The sequence below is a fragment of the Colobus angolensis genome, unplaced genomic scaffold (genome assembly GCF_000951035.1).
Source record: "Colobus angolensis palliatus isolate OR3802 unplaced genomic scaffold, Cang.pa_1.0 Scaffold2, whole genome shotgun sequence".
NCBI lineage: Eukaryota > Metazoa > Chordata > Mammalia > Primates > Cercopithecidae > Colobus > Colobus angolensis.
In genome coordinates, this window is record NW_012115154.1 from 258,781 (window position 1) to 279,682 (window position 20,902).

Below are 20,902 nucleotides of genomic sequence, written 5' to 3' on the forward strand. Positions count from 1 at the left end.
GTCATAACTGAAAAGGACACCTCACATAGATGCAGAGATGCAGAAAAGTGCGTTGTTGGCTATGCTGAATAAATCAAGATAGTTTTCTTTTTCAGTCTCATGCACCAATTATGCGAAGAACTGTTCTTGAAATTCAGCTACTAGATTTCCATCTTCTCTGATATCAATCAGCTCTTTCAACTAATTGGAGGGCGCTGAATTTTTATACTTTTTAAACAAACGGGTCAAAATTCTCTGAAACTCTTCATTTGGAAGATTTTTAAGCAGGTAGGAGATTCTGTTTCCAAGTTTTAAAAGTTTTAAGATATGAATTTTTAAGGTGTCACATTTACTCATTATCGGCAACAAAATCACATAATGATGAAAATATTTCCAAACATTTTTCTTTTCTCCCCAAATGATCTCCCAATGCCATAAATCCTTCTGAAAGTACTTACTTTCTTACCCATTTTGAATGTATTACCTTTATATTGGAGGGAAAGATTATGTGTTTATTTTTTCAAAGTTACCAGCAAAGTGGCATACTCTGACAGCTGCTTGTCAGAAGTGAAAAGATCAGCAAATGTGGAACATTTTGGTTCTTTTAAAAGAAAAATGATTAATTATTATGTTTCCGTAAGCAGCAGACCTCTGTGTTGCACAAAAAATTTCCATGGTCACTTGTACATCATTGCAAAGTATTATAAAGATTTTATTTAAAGGATTGTTTTTATAACATTGATAATATCTGTCACACATAAATTGCAAATCTGTTGTAGTATGTTGAAACTGACTCAGCCAGCGAGGATGCCAGTGTCAAGCCCCCCAAGATGTAGGGTTCCCAGCATCTCTGTGCCTCTCTAATGCACGAATGACTGATGCATAGAGCAAGGGAGGCAGACACTAGCTAGCATCAACTCTATGTTGAACACAAGTAAAACCAGATTTCTTCTTTTAAATAAATTTTTTGTTTTTAAAGTTATAGGCCAGGTGCAATGGCTCACGCCTGCAATCCCAGCACTTTGGGAGACCAAGGCAGGTAGATTGCTTGAGTTCATGAGTTTGAGGGCAGCCTGGGCAACATGGAGAAACCCCATCACTACAAAAAATACAAAAATTAGTTGGGTGTGGTGATGCCTCGAGACTACCCTGTATGCCCTGATGCACACATGTAGTCTCAGCTACTAGGGTGGCTGAGGTGAAGGATGGCTTGAACCTGGGAGGCAGAAGTTGCAGTGAGCCACGATTGTACCACTGCACTCCAGCCTGGGTGATAGGGCCAGACCTTGTCTCAGGAAAAAAAAAAAAAAAAAAAAAAGCAATAGTTCTAACAGTTTCCCCCTTGTGCCATTGGACAGTGTTCCTTCTTAGCAGCCCTTGGCATCAAAATGCATAACACTAAAGAGGCAAAAGGGAGCTTAGTGTTTTAGAGTTTGGTCTCTGATATTCTGGAACAAAACACTAAATAAATAGCTTCCCCTAGATTACTGTGAAGTTGGGGATATTGGGTCATCAGCATTCAACTTTATTTTATTTATTTATTTTTTGAGAAAGGGTTTTGCTCTGTCACCCAGACTGGAGTGCAGTGGCACCATCACAGCTCACTGCAGGCTCAATCTCCTGGGCTCAAGTGACCCTCCCACCTCAGCCCCCCAAGTAGCTGGGACCTACAGGTGCTCACCGCCACACCCAGCTAATTTTTGTAGAGACGGGGTTTCGCCACATTGCCCAGGCTGGCCTTGAACTCTTGGGTTCAAGCAATTCACCGGCCTCGGCCTCCCAGAGTATTAGGATTACAGGTATGAGCCACGGTTCCCAGTTAGCATTCAACTTTAATTGTGGAAGACAGAGTAATAAATATTTGACAATAAACAATGGCTCATAAATTAAGAACATCTGAGAAGATGCAAAGTGATACATGAGTTCTCACTGAGAACTATGTAACTGGCAGCAGTTGGAGGTAAACTTTTAATAATAGTAATAAAATGTGTGTCTTTTAGAAAAGAACAGTGAATTAGAGACTGAGATCATGGACTAAGCTCAGAGGTGAGGAAGGCTCCACAGACCTAGGATAGAGAGATACGATCCTGGGCATTTGTGTGAGCATGAGCGAGCCAGACGTCAGTTAGACTCAAAGGCAACAGCTGCCCGGACTTCAAGGGGTAACCCTGAGAATCTGATTGATGAAGAGAACCCTCCTTTCCCCAAATCGCAAGAATGAAGACCAAGAAGAACTTGGCCTGTGCTCATGACAGAACAGCACACACACAAAAGAGTAACTGGGGTCAAGGCCTACAGCCAGAGAGACTGGCCAAGAAAGGAAAAGGTAGAGGAAACCAGGAGAGCTGGGAAAAGATAGTTAAGTCTTTCCCAGTGAAGGTTCCACAATGCACAGATCATTCTAGGTACTCCTGGTAACGTGAGTTCTGTGGCCAAATGACTTTGGGAGATACTACTTCCTACATTTGTCATTTGTCATCCCACTCATAGCTTAGAGATTCATAATACCCATTAGCATATTAAATGCACTATAAAACGTTATAGTCAAGATATCCACTTAACTCAAGGGCTGGGCACAGTGCCTCATGCCTATAATCCCAGTGCTGTGGGAGGCCAAGGCAGGAGGATCACTTAAGCCCAGATGGAGCCCAGTCTGCACAACACAGCAAGACCTCATCTCTACACAAAATTTTTAAAAATTTAGCTTAGAGAGAAATGGCACCTGTGGTCCCAACTACTCCAGAGGCTGAGGTGGGAGGATCGTTTGGGCTTAAGACTTCAAGGTTACAGTGAGCTATGATGGCACCACTGTACTCCAGCCTGGGTGGCAGAGTGAGACCCTATCTCTAAAAATCTCTGTATATCTATACATCTGCTCAACTCAGATCTTCTCAAACATATTTGACTAAAGAAAGCTTTTGTTTTTAAAAAAAAAAATCCTGCAGAATTTTGGTTCTAAGAAATAAAGTTTGGGAAATGCTGGACTAACATGCTTAAATCTGGACCAAGGCAAGGACTAGTGGGAGGTCTACACAAGTCACACTTCACAAGAATATCATTTGTCTCTTTAGAGCCCCACACTTAAATGAAAGTGAACATTTACCTCCCAGCCTGTGGATTAAAAGGTGCTTTGAGGGAATAAAACTTTCTCCAGAGGGCCTTCCTCTCCCACTGAAGGTGATCTCAGGTGTGAGTAGTGGCCCTAGCCAAAGGCCATGTCTCAAGGAAGGGGGTTGGGCACCTCAGTCCACTAGAACACCCAAAGGGCCTTGGAACCTGCGGACTCCGACTATGAAGCCACAGCCAACTGGGAGTGGGGCCGATGGAGTCCTCCTGGTCTGCTCTCTGTCACTCTTGGTGCCAAAAAAACCTAAAATGCCCCAGAGGATACAAGAGTGAGTTTATGAATGTTGGAAGAAAAATATTACAGGTGGCTTTATTTCTTTTCTTTTCTGAAACCGCCCCCTCCCAGATTCAAGCAATTCTCCTGCCTCAGCCGCCCAAGTAGCTGGGACTACAGGCACACACCACCACGCCCGGCTAATTTTTGAATTTTTAGTAGAGACGGAGATTCATCATGTTGGCCAGGCTGGTCTTGAACTCCCGACCTCAGATGATCTGCCCACCTCAGCCTCCCAAAGTGCTGGGATTACAGGAGTGAGCTACCACACCTGGCATAGGTGGTTTTTTTCCAATGAAACATAGACATTCTTGTAATAGTCACCAGCATACTGAAAATCATAGAGATGAAAGCTAACCCTGAGTCGTCATTATGTGCCAGGCAATGCACTAAGAATTTTATGTGCACTTTCTTATTTATTCATTGTAACCACCCAGCCAATGGGCATTAGGATATTCCCATTTTGCCGATGAAGAAACTGAAATACCCGGAGATTAAATAACTTGTCCAAAGCCAAGTGGCAATGCCAGAATCTGGCAGCAGAGTTGTGATTCTAGCCCTGACCCACCTTCAAGCCATACAGCTTGTAACTGGATAGCCTTTGGCATCAGCTGGAATCCTTTTGGAAAAGGATATATTCTCTACCCGTTCCTCCACCCCTTCATTGTTTTTCTGGACTTTGTCTAAATAAGTATTCAGATAATCTCCCCTCAGCCATTGTGCATATCTTCAAAACCATCGCATACGTCTCTGAGTCAGTTTCAAATTGATGTCTCCATTGTCTGCTTGTAATATCTGAAATGCACTTGAAAGACTCATATGAGATATGTAAATAAATGCCATTTGTAATTTACCCTTTTATACCTATATTGCATTTAATAAAGTCATGTGACATCATTAATGCTAACTACTCATCTTGAACAAGGGCATAAATTAATGTGCATCTATTTACTTTTGAAAAGGTCCCATTGATATTCAAACGGAGTGTAAAATTTACTTAAGTATCAACATTTCTGGTCTGTTTTTCACAGAACTCAAAAGCAAGTCAATCAGTGCTCATGGAATTTAACCATTTCCATTAGGATACCATCCCTAGGGAACAGGGAAGTGGGTTGGAATGATGTGAGTCAACTTCTACCAATACCTGGCCTGTTGAGAGGGGTGAGGTGGTCAAGGCCCACCCCCCACCCACAAGTGAAGATCAGTGGTAGTCTTAAGAAAGACCTCAAAGGCTCCAGCCTCCAGACCAGAGTCCTTGTAATGACCTCACTCAAAAGCGTGAGGAGAATGTACCCTTCAAACTGACGTCTTTTTCTTCCCTGATCCCTAACTCCACAAGAAAGTTGTGTTTCTGGAGCAATTCCCACAGTAGGACCACACTCTTTTCAACACGCTTCAAGCTGGAGTTTGCTCTCACTTTACCACTGCAGAGCTTCCAGAACAGAGCCTTCCCTCGGCCCTTCTCTGATTGTGCACAGGGACTGGCTCTGTGCGGGGCATGCAGTGGCGCTTACTAAACAGACATGGTGGGAGAGGAGCTGGAAGCTGGAAAAGAAGCAGCCCTAGTCCTGTCAATCCACCCTGTGGTGTCTCCTTATGTACTGCTAAGTGGACGATGATGGGTGGTTGTCTTTAAAAATGGCACTTAGAGGGCCCCAAAAGGACCAGGACACCGGCGCTAAGTTAGGAGAAGGCGCTGTGACTGTCAGGGCAACTGCCGGAGACAGATGCTTAATGGAGTTCAGCATTAGAGAGCTGCCAGCGCTTTCTTTAACCACTGGCCCTTGGGTTTCCTCAGCTTTCCTTCTGCTCCACATCCTCCCTCACCCACCCCTGCTCTACCTCCACATCATAGCTCTTCTCTATTGTGGGGCAGAAAGAAGGAAAATGAGCCAGTTTTCCCTCTGCTCTAGAAGTCCTGGAAGATGAGGGACCAAAAGTTTCTTCAGCTGCCCAATCTGTGATAACTTCATATATCCAATGAGGTTGGACTCAAATGGATTCAGACTTCTTCCCCGGAGTGGAAGCAGAGTTACAGAGAAAAATCCAGAGGCAACATAGCTCTCTCTGATTAGGGTGGGAGACCACAGCCTCCCAGGCCCCCCATCCCCTGGAAGGCAGTGCTCCTTACTACGAAGGGGGTGTCTGCCTGAGTACTTTCCAGGGGCTTTGAGATAGATGGGGGAAGCACAGAATCCTGGGTAGCTGGTGCCTGGAGCTTGACTGACCTTTAGCCACCAAGCAGTGGTTTGTCCAGGCTTCCCTGCCCCTAACAAGAATTTTTTTTTTTTTTTTTTTTTGGACATAGAGTCTCACTCTGTCACCTAAGCTGCGGTAAAGTGGCATGATCTTGGCTCACTGCAACCTCCGCCGCCTGGGTTCAAGTGATTCTCATGCCTCAGCCTTCCAGGTAGCTGAGACTACAGGCACACACCATAAGGCCTGGCTAACTTTTTGTATTTTCGGTAGAGACGGGGTTTCACCATGTTGTCCAGGCTGGTCTCAAACTCCTGAGTTCAGGGAATCTGCCCGCCTCAGTCTCCCAAAGTGCTAGGATTAACAATACATTTTCTAATAGTAATAAGAATAATGATAATGATGACAGCAACCACAACTTCCTACTACATGCTAGGCACTTTACATATATTAACTTCAATCCTAAAAAGCACTGAAAGGGAGTTATCATCACTTTCATTTTCTACATAAGAAACCAAAGCACGAACTGCTCGAGTGAGTGACTCCAGGTGGCACAGCTGGTGAGTACTAAGGACAGGTATGAAAAGCCAAGTCTGTGGTCTATTAATGACCCCCCTGTGGCCTCCATCCTGCACATGCTTGTGCTTTCTGGTCACCCCCATGGTCTGTCTGAGAGATGCCAGGCCACTGTGGTGATCTTACTCAGATGTCAGAGACTTTTGCCTATACCAGTGACCATGTAGAAACACGTCTGTCAGAAAAGAACAGTGGGAGTGATGGGCTGCTTCCCTGCCTACTCCCTCTGTGAGGTGGGGCTGGTGCTTCCCAGGGCTCCATGTACCCCAAGATGCCGTAAAGGTTGCAAAGGGGCTCTTGTCCCACCTTGCGTCAGGCTACAACAAAGGAGAAGTAAACCAAGGGACGTCCTTCATGGGGCCGAGGTGGGTTCTGAGTTCTGATCACACCTGCACTGCTCCATTATCCCATCCCCAGAGAGTCCTTCTGCCTTCTAGGGCTGGTTCTGACATCTGAGAGTGGGGTGCATCACTTTTTACTGGGAAGTCAAGATGATGAATAGTATCTCTTCCTCTCACAGAGAGCTCCCTGTTCCTCACTGGAAGAGGGGGCTGGGGAAGGCATTGCAGAAGGAGCTGAACCCTGGATTCAAGCTCAGCTCCTCTGCCAAACTGCTGTTGACTCTGGATGACCTGCTCCCTCCTCTGTGCTTCAGTTTCCACACTGATCGCAGAAGGAAAGTGCAGTAGGAGTGTGTTGCACCAGATAAGCCAGCAGCATTTTCCAGGCCTAAGGTTTTAGGGTGCAGTGGACAATTCAGCACCTACTGACTGTAGGAAATGAGGGAGGGAAGTCACTTTGCCTCTGGTTCCTCCATTTCTGCTGTGGTAAAATGGAGACATCCTGTACCTTGACTGAGAATGAAGTGGGAAGTGGGACTATCTCAATAATGACATTCTGGAACCTTCAGAATCTGTTCCAGACAAATGGGAAGGCTCCCACCTGAGTGAAATTGGGTGAAACACTGAGACAGCTTTTCTGTTTTTGTGAATGTCTGAGGTGGCTCCATTTCCTGTCACTCATTCCTCAGCTCTGTGCTTCAACTTCGCTCTCATAGGAGCTATCAGACACAGGCCAGCCTGGGTGCCAGGAGCAAACGTCCACATGGTCTTGTCACCGTGTCAACCATCCAAACACTAACTGGAGTGTACAGCTTGGCCCCTGCAGGGGCAGACAGGATGGCAGAGAGACGGCTGCATCACCATCCAGTGCACCTCATGTGAGGCATGTCCGCAGACCCAGTGTTGAGAATAGGAATTATTTTCGCAGGAGCCCAGCACCTTTGGCTGGAGACAGTATCTTTACAACAGCATCTTCTATCAAATCAATGTCTATAGACCTCCCAGACTGCCAGACTTCACGTCACCTCCCTCAGAACATCCTGGGAGGCAGGGTGGAGACAGGGACGGACACTGAGGCACAAAGAAACAGTAATGACTCCTTCATCACACGGGGGTCCCTGGTGGAGGCACCATCCACTTCCGGGTCCCAAGCCCCAAGCGATGCCGCCCTTTCTTAGACCATGGTACCACTTCCCCATTGAACTATGGCTCCTTCTGAAGCTCACAGCATGGTAAAAAAAACAATCATGATGCCTCCTCTCACTTCTACCCTCCAGAGAGGCTAGCTTCACCATCTTTCAATTTCACAACCCCAAACAAAGAACTTGCAAATAAACAGAAGAAGGAAAGGGACAGGACAACTGGGACAGGCCTCCCCTTCTCCTCTTGTATGCCCGTCTGACCTCTCTATTTGAAAATGCAACCCTTTTGCTCCCACAAGGATCCTGACTCTACTTAATCCACTTGATTTCCTTTCCCTGGAGTGTTTATCACCATAAATAGTCTCTGATTATTTCTTAGGTTGGCTCCTTCTTCGCTGCTTCCTTTTGCTAAAATCATAGGGATATGTCACTGTTTCTTCATGGTTGTATTCCCAATGCCTTGACTGGTACTTGGCACATAGTAGGAGAGAGCTTACAGAATGTTTCTTTTTGAAAAAAACTTTATTTGTATTTATTTGTATTTTTAGAGAAGCCATCTCCCTCTGTTGCCCAGGCTGGAGTGCAGTGGTGTGACCATGGCTCACTGCAGCCTCAACCTCTAGGCTCAAGTGATCCCCCTGTCTCAACCTCCTGAGTAGCTGGGACTACAGGTGGACACCACCACACCTGGCTAATTTTTAAATTTTTTGTAGAGATGGGGTTTTGACATGTTGCCCAGGCTGGTCTCAAACTCCTGCCCTCAACGAATCCTTCTACCTTGGCCTCTCAAAGTGCTGGGAATACAGGTATGAGCCACAGTGTCCAGCTAATTAAAAAAAAAAAAAAATTAGAGACAGTGTCTCTCTATGTTGCCCAGGTTGGTCTGTGTTTCCTGAACGAATGAATGAATCAGGCCTGAGTAATATGCTATAAAGCAAGGTGGCCCTCGCCACTTCACTACTGGTTTATGCTGGAAGGAGCCAGGCAAGGCTGCCATCCTGGGCAATGCCTATGGGCAGGGGACTCACCTCCAGGCCCACCTCCTCAGACCCCACAGGTGTCCGCTTCCTGCTTTATAGCAAGGACTTGAGCATCAGCAGCTCAGGAGGACAGGCTGCAAGAGTCCCCCAGCACCTGGAAGCAGACCCACTTTGAAGAGGAGTCAGTAAAACAAAGGACATCATAAAAGATGGCTTTGCTCAAAACACGGCTGAAACAGATCCCCAAAGCAGAAATGTGTGTTTGAGGCTTCTGGCTTCCAGGCAGGCAAGGGCTGGTATGTGGAAAGGCAGCGACATTGAAATTCACTGAGAAATCTGCCACTTCCTCTGGGCCTATCAAAGAAGATACTCGCCTTGTCTGGGGGACAGCTGCTTCTCCCCTGGTGGGGGTCACTCCAGGGCACCCAGGAACAAGGACGGTCCCAGCTTTGCCACCTCATCTTCTCATTTATCTGCCTCACTGACATTTCCTCTCACCTCCCGCCCATCGGCTTGGCAGGTTTTTATCACATTGGTTTCAGTGTGTATAGACATTCCCTCGGGGTTACTGGAATTTTAGTAAATATACACCACACTCATACACAGGCATGCACACACAAAGCAAGAAGGAGGCTAACAGAGACCACAGACAAGGATAGACACAGGGGAAGGGGTGGGTGTGCATGTGCACACACAGCAGAGAGAGATTCAGAATCATGCAGAAGAAAGAAAAGAGACAGAAATGTAACATGGCTCTGAAAGACACAGTTAAATCATGACAAAATGACACTGACAACTCACAGTGCACACTCATACACTCCAAGCAGAAGTGTACACACAACACGGCACTTGCTGCACGAGCTCACAGAGGGACCCACGCGTCCGTGATAAGAGAAACCATATCCAGCCTGCAGAACTATGTAATTTGCAAATAATCTAATAGCTAACGTTTGCTGAATGTCCTTTCTGACCTAAGCTCTTTTACCTGGAATATCTCATTGAATCCTCGCTCACTCCAGGAGATCAATACTGTTTACTAAATCCCCATTTCACAGGTGCACATGGAGGCTGGAGTGACCTGAACTGGCCTCTGTCTTCAGCTGCCTCACTCACCACTTTCCCCTTTCTCCCCTCCTGGCAGCCCATCCGGTGTCCTCAAAAACATAAGTCACCTGCCCGTCTCTGGCCTCTGTGCTTGCTGTTCCCTCCGCCTAGACCACTTCTCCCCAGACAGTCCCCTCGCACCACTTCACTCTCTTCTGCTTTTTGCTCAAAAGTTCCCTCCTTGGAGAATTTCCCTGACAACTGTCTTTAAAAGAGCACTCACCTCCACTCTTCTGGACATCACCTTATTCCACCTGAGTCGGTTTAATTTTTCATTCTGTTCACTATTACCTGATCTAAGCCATTCATTCATTCCCTCATTCTCTCATTCACCATCTCTCTCTCTGCCCAGAATGTAAGGCCTATAAGGATAAGGACTTTGACTGTATTGCTCCTCATGGAATTCCTGGTAACCTAGAAGAATGCTTGGCTCAGAGCAGGTGCTCAGTAAACATTTGTTGAATATTGAATGAAAGAGGTGCTGAGGGAATGGGTGACAGAGCCAGAAAATGTGTAGCATTTTTGTGCAGAGATATGCACATGTGTACACACACACACAGAGACACACACACATACTCCATTCTCTACCTCCATTAGTCATATAATCCTTGCCCTGCATGTCATTCATTCATCCTCTTTACTATCCATTCATCCTACCACATGCCAAGAGCTGGCCTCTTTCAGCATATGGAATGAGGAACACTGGAACCCAAGGAGAGTTTGTTTATTTATTTATTTATTTTTTGAAACAGAGTCTCACTAGGTCACACAGGCTGGAGTGTGGTGGCGTGATCTGAACTCACTGAAAGCTCCGCCTCCCAGGTTGGAGTGGTTCTTCTGCCTCATCCTCCCAAGTTGTTGGGATTACAGGTGCGTGCCACCAGGCTCAGCTGATTTTTTGTATCTTTAGTAGAGATGGGGTTTCACCATATTGGCCAGGCTGGTCTCGAACTCCTAACCTCAGATGATCTGCCTGCCTCCGCCTCCCAAAGTGCTGGGATTGCATGCCTGAGCCACCACACTCGGCCCCAAGGAGAGTTTCAAACAGTGGTGGGGAGTCAAAGTTAGTTGATCTCTCTGGATACTTCTTCAACTATGGATTCAGTAACTATTTCTCAGCTACTAAAATATGATGTGAAATATTTAGTAGAGATGGGGTTTCACCATATTGGCCAGGCTGGTCTCGAACTCCTAACCTCAGATGATCTGCCCGCCTCCGCCTCCCAAAGTGCTGGGATTGCATGCCTGAGCCACCACACTCGGCCCCAAGGAGAGTTTCAAACAGTGGTGGGGAGTCAAAGTTAGTTGATCTCTCTGGATACTTCTTCAACTATGGATTCAGTAACTATTTCTCAGCTACTAAAATATGATGTGAAATATTTCCCCTGACTGTCAAATGCCTCTTTTCTGCACTCTGTGTCCCCCAGTGTGGTATCAGATAAATCAGAGGGAGGCTGGAGGTGGCAGAGACCAGCATCTCCGTCCACAAAGAAACTAGGGACAAGAAGGGATGAAGGAGTGTTTAGAAGAGAGAGCAGCTGCTGCCCACCAAATGATAAAGAGGAACATTCCTCAGGGGCAGAGGTAACACCCTAGAGCTTGCTGGGTTGCTGACTGAATCACAGTTATCTGGTTCTTAACAAAACTCAGAATCCTGCTATCTCTATTTAAGTCTTCAGGCATCATCTCCAGGCAGGAGGTCCCAGCCTCACCAAAATCAGAGTGCTTTCAAAGAAAGGTTGCTCTTCATCACAAAGAGATGAAGTCCAAAGCTCATTCACTCATATTAACTCTACAAGACTATACCTGGCCCCTTCTCTGGATGAGGTCTTCCTCTACCTGCTAGACACAAGAGAGACAAGGTCCCTGCCCTCCAGGAACTTATATGCTAATGCATAGAGATGGGAAATAAACAGGTAATTTTCATACTGTGGTTGGCAGCAGAAGTGAGTAAACAAAAAGACTTAATAGGAAGAAGTCAAGATGCCAGGATGAGGGACATTTATGTAGGGTGGCCAGTGGAGACCTCTCTAAGGACACAATATTTGAGCAAAAACCACAGGCCATGAGGAGGAACCAGCCACAGGAAAAGCCAGAGAGTTGTCACAGCAGAGGAAACAGTGAGCTTGCAAGTTCTGCAGCAGGAAGGAGCTAGGCTCAGGGACAGATGGAGGCCTGTTTGCTGGTGCACAGAGAGCCAGGGGCCAGGGCCACAAAATGAGCTTGCAGAGGTGGAGAGGAGCCACAGGATGGGTCTGAGGGCCATTCCAGGAGCTGGGGCCTTATGCTGAGAGTAATGAGATGCCCCTGATAGTAGGAGGGGTCCATGAACACCCATTCTGTTAACTTGGAAAGCGCTCACAAGCCTCCTGATTCAGTTGCTCACCTCTGCTCGCTCTCTCTTTTTTTTTTTTTTTTTTTTTGAGACAGAGTCTCGCTTTGTTGCCCAGGCTGGAGTGCAGTGGCCAGAGCTCAGCTCACTGCAAGCTCTGCCTCCCGGGTTTATGCCATTCTCCTGCCTCAGCCTCCCGAGTAGCTGGGACTACAGGCACCCGCCACCTCGCCCAGCTAGTTTTTTGTATTTTTTAGTAGAGACGGGGTATCACCATGTTAGCCAGGATGGTCTCGATCTCCTGACCTCGTGATCCACCCGTCTCGGCCTCCCAAAGTGCTGAGATTACAGGCTTGAGCCACCAAGCCCGGCCTGCTCTCTCTTTACCTGTTGTATTAGCCCGTTTTCATGCTGCTGATAAAAACATATCTGAGACTGGGTAATTTATCAAGAAAAAGAGGTTTAATGAACTCAGATTTCCATGTGGCTGGGGAGGCCTCACAATCATGGCAGAAGGGGAAAGGCACATCTTATATGGCGACAGGCAAGACAGAATGAGAGCCAAGCAAATATAAAACCATCAGATCTTGTGAGATCTATATACTACATGAGAACAGCAAGGGGAAAACCACTCCCATAATTCAATTATCTTTCACCAGGTCCCTCCCACAATACTTGGGAATTATGGGAGCTACAATTCAAGATGAGATTTGGGTGGGGACACAGCCAAGCCATATCACCTATCATTGTATTGAACATAACACCAGGACCAAGAGGTCCTTTAGGCCACTGCCCTGCTGCAGATCCCAAAAAGATCAGAGAAGAGAGAGGCTGGTATGTAAGAATGGACAGCATAAAGCACACCATTTTCTACCACCGGTTTTTTATACAGTGATCCCTGTTAGAAAATGTGTCCTTCAATCCAATATAAACCTCTTTGATTATCATCCAGATTGCCATCCTACCATATGTTTAGGACACTCTTCCACTAAGATCTGGGAATACAGATGCTAGTATGTTTCATGGTAGATTTTAGTCTTCAGTTATAGGAGCAGCCAGAGCAGCAGAATTGAAGCCACAGCTCTCTTGAGCTCAGATCCATTCAGTCACTCATTCAACAAATGTGTATTGAGCACTTATTAGGTGTCAGTGCTGTTCCGGGGGTCTGTGATATGCAAGTAAGCTAAAAAGACTAAAAAACAAAAATTTATATTCTCTTGGAGTTTACATTTTAAATGAGGAAGACATATAATACAGAACAATTATAAGAATCATATAGCAAATAAGAAGAGACTAAGTGCAATGGATAAAAACAGACCCAGGAGAGGAGATTGGGAGTTTATGAGTGTGAGTGGAAGGCAATCTAGTGTTTTACCTGTAGTACTCAGGGGAGGCAGATACCTCCAGAGAATTCCAGGCAAAGGGGAACAACCAGGACTAAGATTCTGAAGCAGGAGCCTGCCATATTGCAGGAGCATCACAGAGGACATCTCTGTGTCCAGGGCACTCTCTCCCACCCTGGCCCTGCAGAGTAGGGGAGGTGGGAGAGTGGCAGGTGATGAGCTTGGACATCTCATGAGGACAGAGCATATAAGGCCCTGTGGGTCTTCACAGGCACTTTGGCCATTGAAAGAATCTGAACAGAGGAATGATACTATATAACTCAAACTTTTGAAGATTAACTGCTGCATGGAGAAAAGACTGGAAAGACGAAGGTGGAAACAGAGAGAATAGCTGGAGGGCTATTGTGAATATTCAGGCAAGAGACTATGGGGGTTCAATCCAGGTAGGTAACAATGAAGTGGTGAGAAATAGCCATATTCTGGAAATATTCTGTAGAGTTCGTAGAATTTCCTGACATACTGGATGTGGGGTAAGGGATAAAGAAAGGAATCAAAGATAACTCTAAGATTTTTAGCTTGAATGGCATAGTTGCCATCATCTGCCATCATCCCTAACATCTGAGATAGAGAAGACTACAGGTGAGAAGTGCTGGGAAGGTCGATGAGGAATTTGGCTTTAGACATGTTAAGTGAAGATATCTACCAGATGTCCAAGTGGAGATGTCAGGCAGCAGTTGGGTATGTGGCACTGGGGTCCATTCTAATAGGCTGAGGAATTTTCTCCCCACACTTCTTTGAGTGACCTGTACACAGTAACTCCACCATCTCCAATGCCGGGGTCATCATCTAACACATTTTCACAATAGGACTGACTCAGAGATTGCAAAACCACTGCTCTTCACCTGTTTTTGTGAACAAAGTTTTATTGGCAGATAGTCGTCCCCATTTGTTTAGATGTTATCTATGGCTGCTTTTGTGTTACAACAGCAAAGTTGAATAATGGCAACAGAAACCATATGGTTCACAAACCCCACACTATTCACTATCTGACCCCTTAGAGAAAAAGTCTGTTGACCCCTGGACTAACTCATTGGTATGTAATGTTGTTAACTCCCATCTTTCAGGAATATTTAGGTCTTCACTTCACGTGAAGAAAAAAAAATAACAATCTGAAAGTTACTAGATGTGTCTCTTGTGTTATTTGAGCTCTTCAATGGAAGAAGATTATCATGACTATCTTCATTTTACAGATTAGAAAAGTGAGACTCAAAGAAGCTGATTGACTTGTCCAGGGTCATCAGCCAGTGGAGGATAGGTCTGGGTCTTGAATCTAGGTCTTCAGACGTCAAAATCCAAGCTACAGCCAATATATCAGTGATTCCCAAAGCAACACACAGATAGACTATGTGTGGATGCAGACACGGAGTTTTAATAATTTTAATAGTTCTGTTTGATTTGTAAGTACATCAGTCATATTATATATGACTGACGTGTTAGATCCATAATAATACTATTTAAGAGACAGTTAAAGTAGGTATCCAAGTTGAAACTGTAAGTTAAAACAAAAACATAATGTAAAATAATAGGACAGGGCAAAAGTCATGACAGTGATGTAACAGGCTAAATTGTTTCTCCCCAAAACTCACACACTGAAGCCCTAACCTTCAGCACTTCAGCATATGGCTGTATTTGGAGATGGGTTCTTCAAAAAGGTGTGTATCAGTCTGTTCTCACTCTGCTAATAAAAATATACCTGAGACTGGGTGATCTATAAAGGAAAGAGGTTTAATGGATTCACAGTTCCACATGGCTGGGGAGGCCTCACAATCATGGTGGAAGGCAAATGAGGAGCAAAGCCATGTCTTACATGGCAGCAGGCAAGAGAGCATGTGCAGGGAAACTCCCCTTAGAAAACCATCTGACCTCATGGAATGTATTCACTGTCATGAGAGCAGCATGGGAAAGACCTGCCTGCATGATTCAATTACCACCCACAGGGTCCCTCCCATGACACGAGGTAATTATAGGAGCAACAATTCAAGATGAGATTTGGGTGGGACACAGCAAAACCATATCAAGCTGTTTATGTTACAATAAGGCTGATAGAAAGAGGCCCTAATCCAATCTGACTGGTGCTCTTAGAAGAAGAGGCGAGTAGGACACACAGAGAAACATCAAGGCTTTGCTCGCAGAGGAAAGGCCATGTGAGGACATAGTGAGAAGGTAGCCATCTGCAAGCCAGGGAGACAGGCCTCAGAAAAAACAGCCCTGATGACACTGTGATCCTGGACTTCCAACATCCAAAGCTGGGAGAAAACAAATTTCTGTTGTTTAAGCTCCCCAGTCTGTGCTATTTTGTTATGGTAGCCCTAGCCAATGAATACAAGTGATAGATTACTGACACACAGGAGGTGCTTCCTTTATCTGAACTTCTCTCTTTCCGTCTTACTCTCTGTGGCAGAGAGTAAGATCAGGCTGGTTTGTTTGTGCTCATCACAGACAACCTGGGAAGCAGGGAGTGGGTTCAATCCCACCCTTACTCTCTGTGGCAGACAGTAAGATCAGGCTTCAGTTAGTCTTTCAGTTACTTAAGTTTGAGCTTTGAAATTAACTGAAGCAGTAGGTTATTTGTGTTGGCACTTTTCTCTTCCAATTCTGGTTCAATGAAGGCACTGGGGACTCATTCATTAAAAAATTATGAGGGGCCTATTAAGTGAGATTTAGGCTGGCAAGGCATGGGATGCTCTCAAGCTGCTGGTGGCAACAGAGACAAGGAAGTCATCATCACAGCCTGGTCTGACAGGGCTACTACAGACTTGTCTAACTGCAGGCCAGGAATAACCCAATGAAGAATGTGACAGTCAAGCTAAGTTTTGAAAGACAAGGAAAAATTAGTCAGATAAGAAAGGAAAGTGCTTTCCAGGCCACGCTGACATCATGGTCAAGCTATGCCCTTAGCCTGCAGACACGGTGTGCAAAGTGTTCTGACCCATCATGGCTGAGGAAGACCCACTACCTGAAGGAGGCTGGAATTAGTCTTGATGCCCTGGGTCTGGAAAATACCTAGGTATATTCACCAAGCTGCTTGGCCCTGAGCTCTATTCCACGTGCCCAGTCTGTCAAGCAGGCCTGGGTTCCTCATGGGCTCTCCCCCGGGACTGGATTTTTGCTCCCTGCCTACCTTGGCCTCACCTGGACTGCTGTGCTCCAACCCAGATGGACCATCTAGAATCTCAATACCAGTCCTTGCCTGACTGTAAGCACAGTCAGTGTCTGGAAACTCCTGTCACAGAGTCCTAAAAACAAGAGTCTCTCCATTTAACAAGCACTTACTCTGTGCCAGCCATAGTTCTAAGTTTATTCTATGCATATCTCATTCAATTCTTGGAACAAAACTATCTGATATTATTGTCACCTACATAGGACAGTAAAGAATGCTGAATCTTAAGGAGGTTAGGAACTTATCAGAGACTACATTTAGTAAATGAGATTTAAGACGCATGCTCAGTCATTCCAATGGCAACACCTGCGGACTTAATCATTGCACTCTTCTACAAATCTCCACCAAGAATCCACAAGTCCAGTGGAGACCACTGTCGGCCCAGGTGTTAGGGCTTTGAAATGGTCATTTGGGTGGCAGGCCAGTCTCCCCATCTGTGTGGAGCAGCCCTGGAATGGATGAATGCCCTGGCTCTATTCATTCCTGCCTTCCTTTCCAATGTGCCCATAATATGGAGCTCTCAGGGTGCCTCATTGCCAAGCCTGAATGGGTACTGACCACATTACCCATCCAAGAGGAAATAGCTGAGGACAAGGAGGTGAACAAGGATTCAGAAGGGAAGGAGTAATGCTCAGAATCCTGACTCAGTTCTCAGAGGGGGCTGATAACTCATATTATCAGCTTATGCTTTTTTTTTTTTTAATTTCTCTTTATTTTTTTAGAGACGAAGTCTTGCTATATTGCCTAGGCTGGCCTTGAACTCCTGGCCTTCCAGCAATCGTCCTGCCTCGGCCTCCCGAGCAGCTGGGATTATAGGTGCAAGACACTGCACCTGGCTCCGTTTATATTTTCCATCTTTGAAAGTCCTCTTATGTTTTAAGTCCCAGGTTCAGAAATGCTGGCTTTCAGATCAGGCAAGAAATCCTGAATATTCAATGCCTTGTGAAGATCTTCTCCAGACGATTCATGCCACCAAGGAAAGCTGCCTCCCCTCAGCTCCTAGGGCCTCAGAGGTGGGCTGGGAGTGGGGAGTTTGGAAGCTGTTATAAAAGCAAGGAATGTAGACAAATGGGAAGCCTTGTGCCCAGCTGCAGGCTCCATCTTGGTAGTCTCTCCTCCGAGGAAAAAATACTCCACTTTCCACCCCACCTTGGGAATGAGACCATTCCCAAGCCGTGGCAGCCTCAACCAGGGCACAATGGGTCCCAGTGTGGCTAAAGTTGGGAGAACGGGGAGTCCGACACGAAGAGAAGATGTCATCGAGCTCTTGGGGAGGGCAGAGCTCCTGTGACTGCTAAGGCATAATGCACAAGCCCCGTGGGTGGCATAATGTGGAATTCATCTCCCCCACAATGCCGAGAGGGTCCAGGCAGAACAATCCAGACTCTGTTAGCAGGGTCCTCCAGAGAGTTCAGGCCACGCTGACGAGGATGAAAAAGAGGAGAGATCTGCCCCTCATGGTTGCTGCTGCCACTCAGAACTAACGCATACATATTCATGGGCTGGAGGGACAGCTCCAGGGAACGACCCATCCTCCACAGAGGCCGCAGGGCAGAGGTACGGTGGTGCTGCACCACACTGGGGGTGGGCTGTGTGTTGTGGGGTGGAGCACTCCAGGCAGTGAATTAGAGGACTCCAGGAAATACCCTTAAATACGTAGATATCCAAGGTGAAACCCCTTCCTTTGCCTGCTGCAGATATATGACTCCTGGCCTGAGCTCAGGGACTCCATAAAAACTTACTTCCTTCTCAGCTCAGTTTGAGAACCAAGCCCAGGTTTTCTACTTCCTACTCAGCATCAGTAAACCTGCACCGTATCTGTTCTTCTCGGGCAGGCTTCGCAGCATTTGCTGGAGTTTCCACGAAGAGTTGTATGTACACACAAAAGTTCAGGCCATGCCCTACCTCATCGTATCTCACCACACAGACTCTGTTTTCTGGGTCCTGACCATGGCGTTCCCTTAACTAGGCTCTTCTGGCAATAAATCCTTGCTTCCCACAGGCTTCTGGGGGCCAGGAAGGTGACTTTGGTATGACATCACATTTTGTACAGGGAAATCTGGACCCACAATTTGGACATCTGTATGACGTTTCTTCAAAAGAAAGCAAATGTTGGCCCTGAATGTATACACATGATTTTGAAGTTAGTGGATTTGTTCTAGAGTCTCCAGTATTTTGATAGTTTAAATGTTTCTTTCCCGTTTCAGAACACCTAAGCCTCAGTCCCCAGGCAGCAAAACTGAAAAGATACACACTGCGCCAAATAAATCAAATCACCTCTCTGCAGCTGGCCTCCTAAGGTTTGTACTGAGCCACAGGCTAGTATTTAGCTGTAAGACAAATGTCTAGCAGAGCCCAAAGAGCCTTACCTGCCTCTCTGACATGATGTAGAGTTGCTCGTGGTCCTTGGAGAAGGCCATATCCCGGAGGACTGGGCCAGGATCCACCACTTGCACCGTCTCATACTGGAGAGCGTTGCCCCTGGGTCCATCCACTCGGATCTGTGGAGAAGAGGAGGAGAGTCAATGTGAGTTCAGATCCTGCACTGCCCGCAGTCAAACTTCAGCCAGAGACCCTGTCAACAGCCGAGGGAGAGAGCATGAGTTCTGTCTCTACAGTGCTCACAGGCTAAAGCCAAGGAGTGGAGTGACATAAGTTCACCAAGGGCCTCAGGATGGGAGTGGCAGAGAGGGAAGCTGGGGACCAAGCTGGGCTTCACCAAGAATCCAGTCTTGATTTCCCTGGTTCCCTCTGCCTCAGGCTAAAGCATTTCATGCCTTTCTTGCTGGTCTTTGGAGAAAAAGATGAGGCTCTGAGGCTTGGAGGAACAACATGTAATTGAAGCTTACTCAGATCAGAGTGTCACCCTGCATTGGAAAGGCGGTATTATTTGCTGCATTTGTTAGCAGAAAAACATGTCAGTGTAAGGAAGGGAACTGCTACCCAGATGTCATTGCTGTACCTTGAAGGGGAACCAGGCAGGGGGCCAACCCCAAAGGTTTCACACTAAGGGTCTCTTTTTGGCATTGAAATAGTGGCTTATACTTATAACATTAGGTCCTGAAACCTTCTAGAGATTTTGTTCACGTCCCTAGGGAAGGGGATGAGGGAATTACAGGAAAATGTGCTTCAGGCATGAGTCATCCACAACCTTCTGCAAACACTCAGCTGAGTAGATCTTCCCTGGCCATCCACAAGTTCTTCCTAGAAATGCTGGGACAGCTTAGAGACAATGGAAAGAAGACCTCTGCCCACATGCCCCATGAATGAGAACTAACCTAGAAAAGACATGAGCTTTACAACCCTACATGATGCTCGTCTGGCCTCTGGATGTTGGCCAAGGTCTCTGGAACCATCCTGTGTTTGAGTGCATAGACCCAACATGACCACTGCACAGTGAGTGCTAATAACGCCACTCCCATAAATCAGGAACAAATACTATTGAGAGTGTGGTTAGGCGAGAGCTAGGGGATCACCACACTTCCCCGCCACACACAGGACTGTAAGATACACATAGTGTAATTTTAGAGATTTCAACAATAAAGCTAAGGAAAAGGAATATATTCCAAATATTCCCATTAGGCACTCTTATTTTTAATTTTTAATGTGTAATTTTTAACCTCTCACAAGATCAAGGAGAATAAAAGAGGCATTCTGAGGAACTAAATTACAGAAAGAACACCACATTAATGACAACTGACCACACCAGGCCCCCCAGAAGGCTCTCACCTTTCATTTCTCTTGAGTCCATGAACTCTAATATCAGGTTATTTTGTGGTTTATTTGCTTGATTTTAGGTTTGTTCTGGACTCTGATTTTTAAAATTTCCTTTTAAGTGTTATTTTTAAGCTTCGTGGACATCAGGTACTGGGAGATGGTTTTGCACATAATTCTCTATTGGTGTAATCCTCTCAATCCCATGGGTTTAATGTTCATTCATTACGGCTCATGTGCCCCTCTGGCATCCATTCCACCCTCTCCCACCTTTTGGGTGGTATTGAACCCACTCCCTGCTTCCCAGGTTGTCCATGATGAGCACAAACAAACCAGCCTGATCTTACTCTCTGCCACAGTGATTAAGAGAAAATAGGCTCGAGTCAATCAGTGTGAATCAGAGCAAAGCAGGGACTCATGGTAGCGAGAAGAGACCGTATTTCCTAACTCTCAAAGGGGTAAAATGAACTTGGAGCTCAAAGATCTGTGGGCAACCCTCTCCTAACAAGGAAGGGAGCTGGAACCAGGGCAAGTCAAGCACAGAGACGGGAAAAAATTGGTCTTTGGTGACCTTG

The 20,902-nt window shown here is 46.0% G+C and overlaps 1 protein-coding gene across 2 annotated transcripts in view; it reads right to left on the bottom strand.

The window, feature by feature from the left end:
• PLXNA4 (plexin A4) overlaps positions 1–20,902 on the bottom strand; it is a 516,386-nt gene that overhangs the window by 156,751 nt on the left and 338,733 nt on the right. For both annotated transcript variants that reach the window (XM_011941209.1, XM_011941210.1), the window contains one exon: positions 18,983–19,114. In XM_011941209.1, the coding sequence (XP_011796599.1) occupies positions 18,983–19,114 (132 nt within the window). The remainder of the gene's footprint in view (positions 1–18,982; positions 19,115–20,902) is intronic.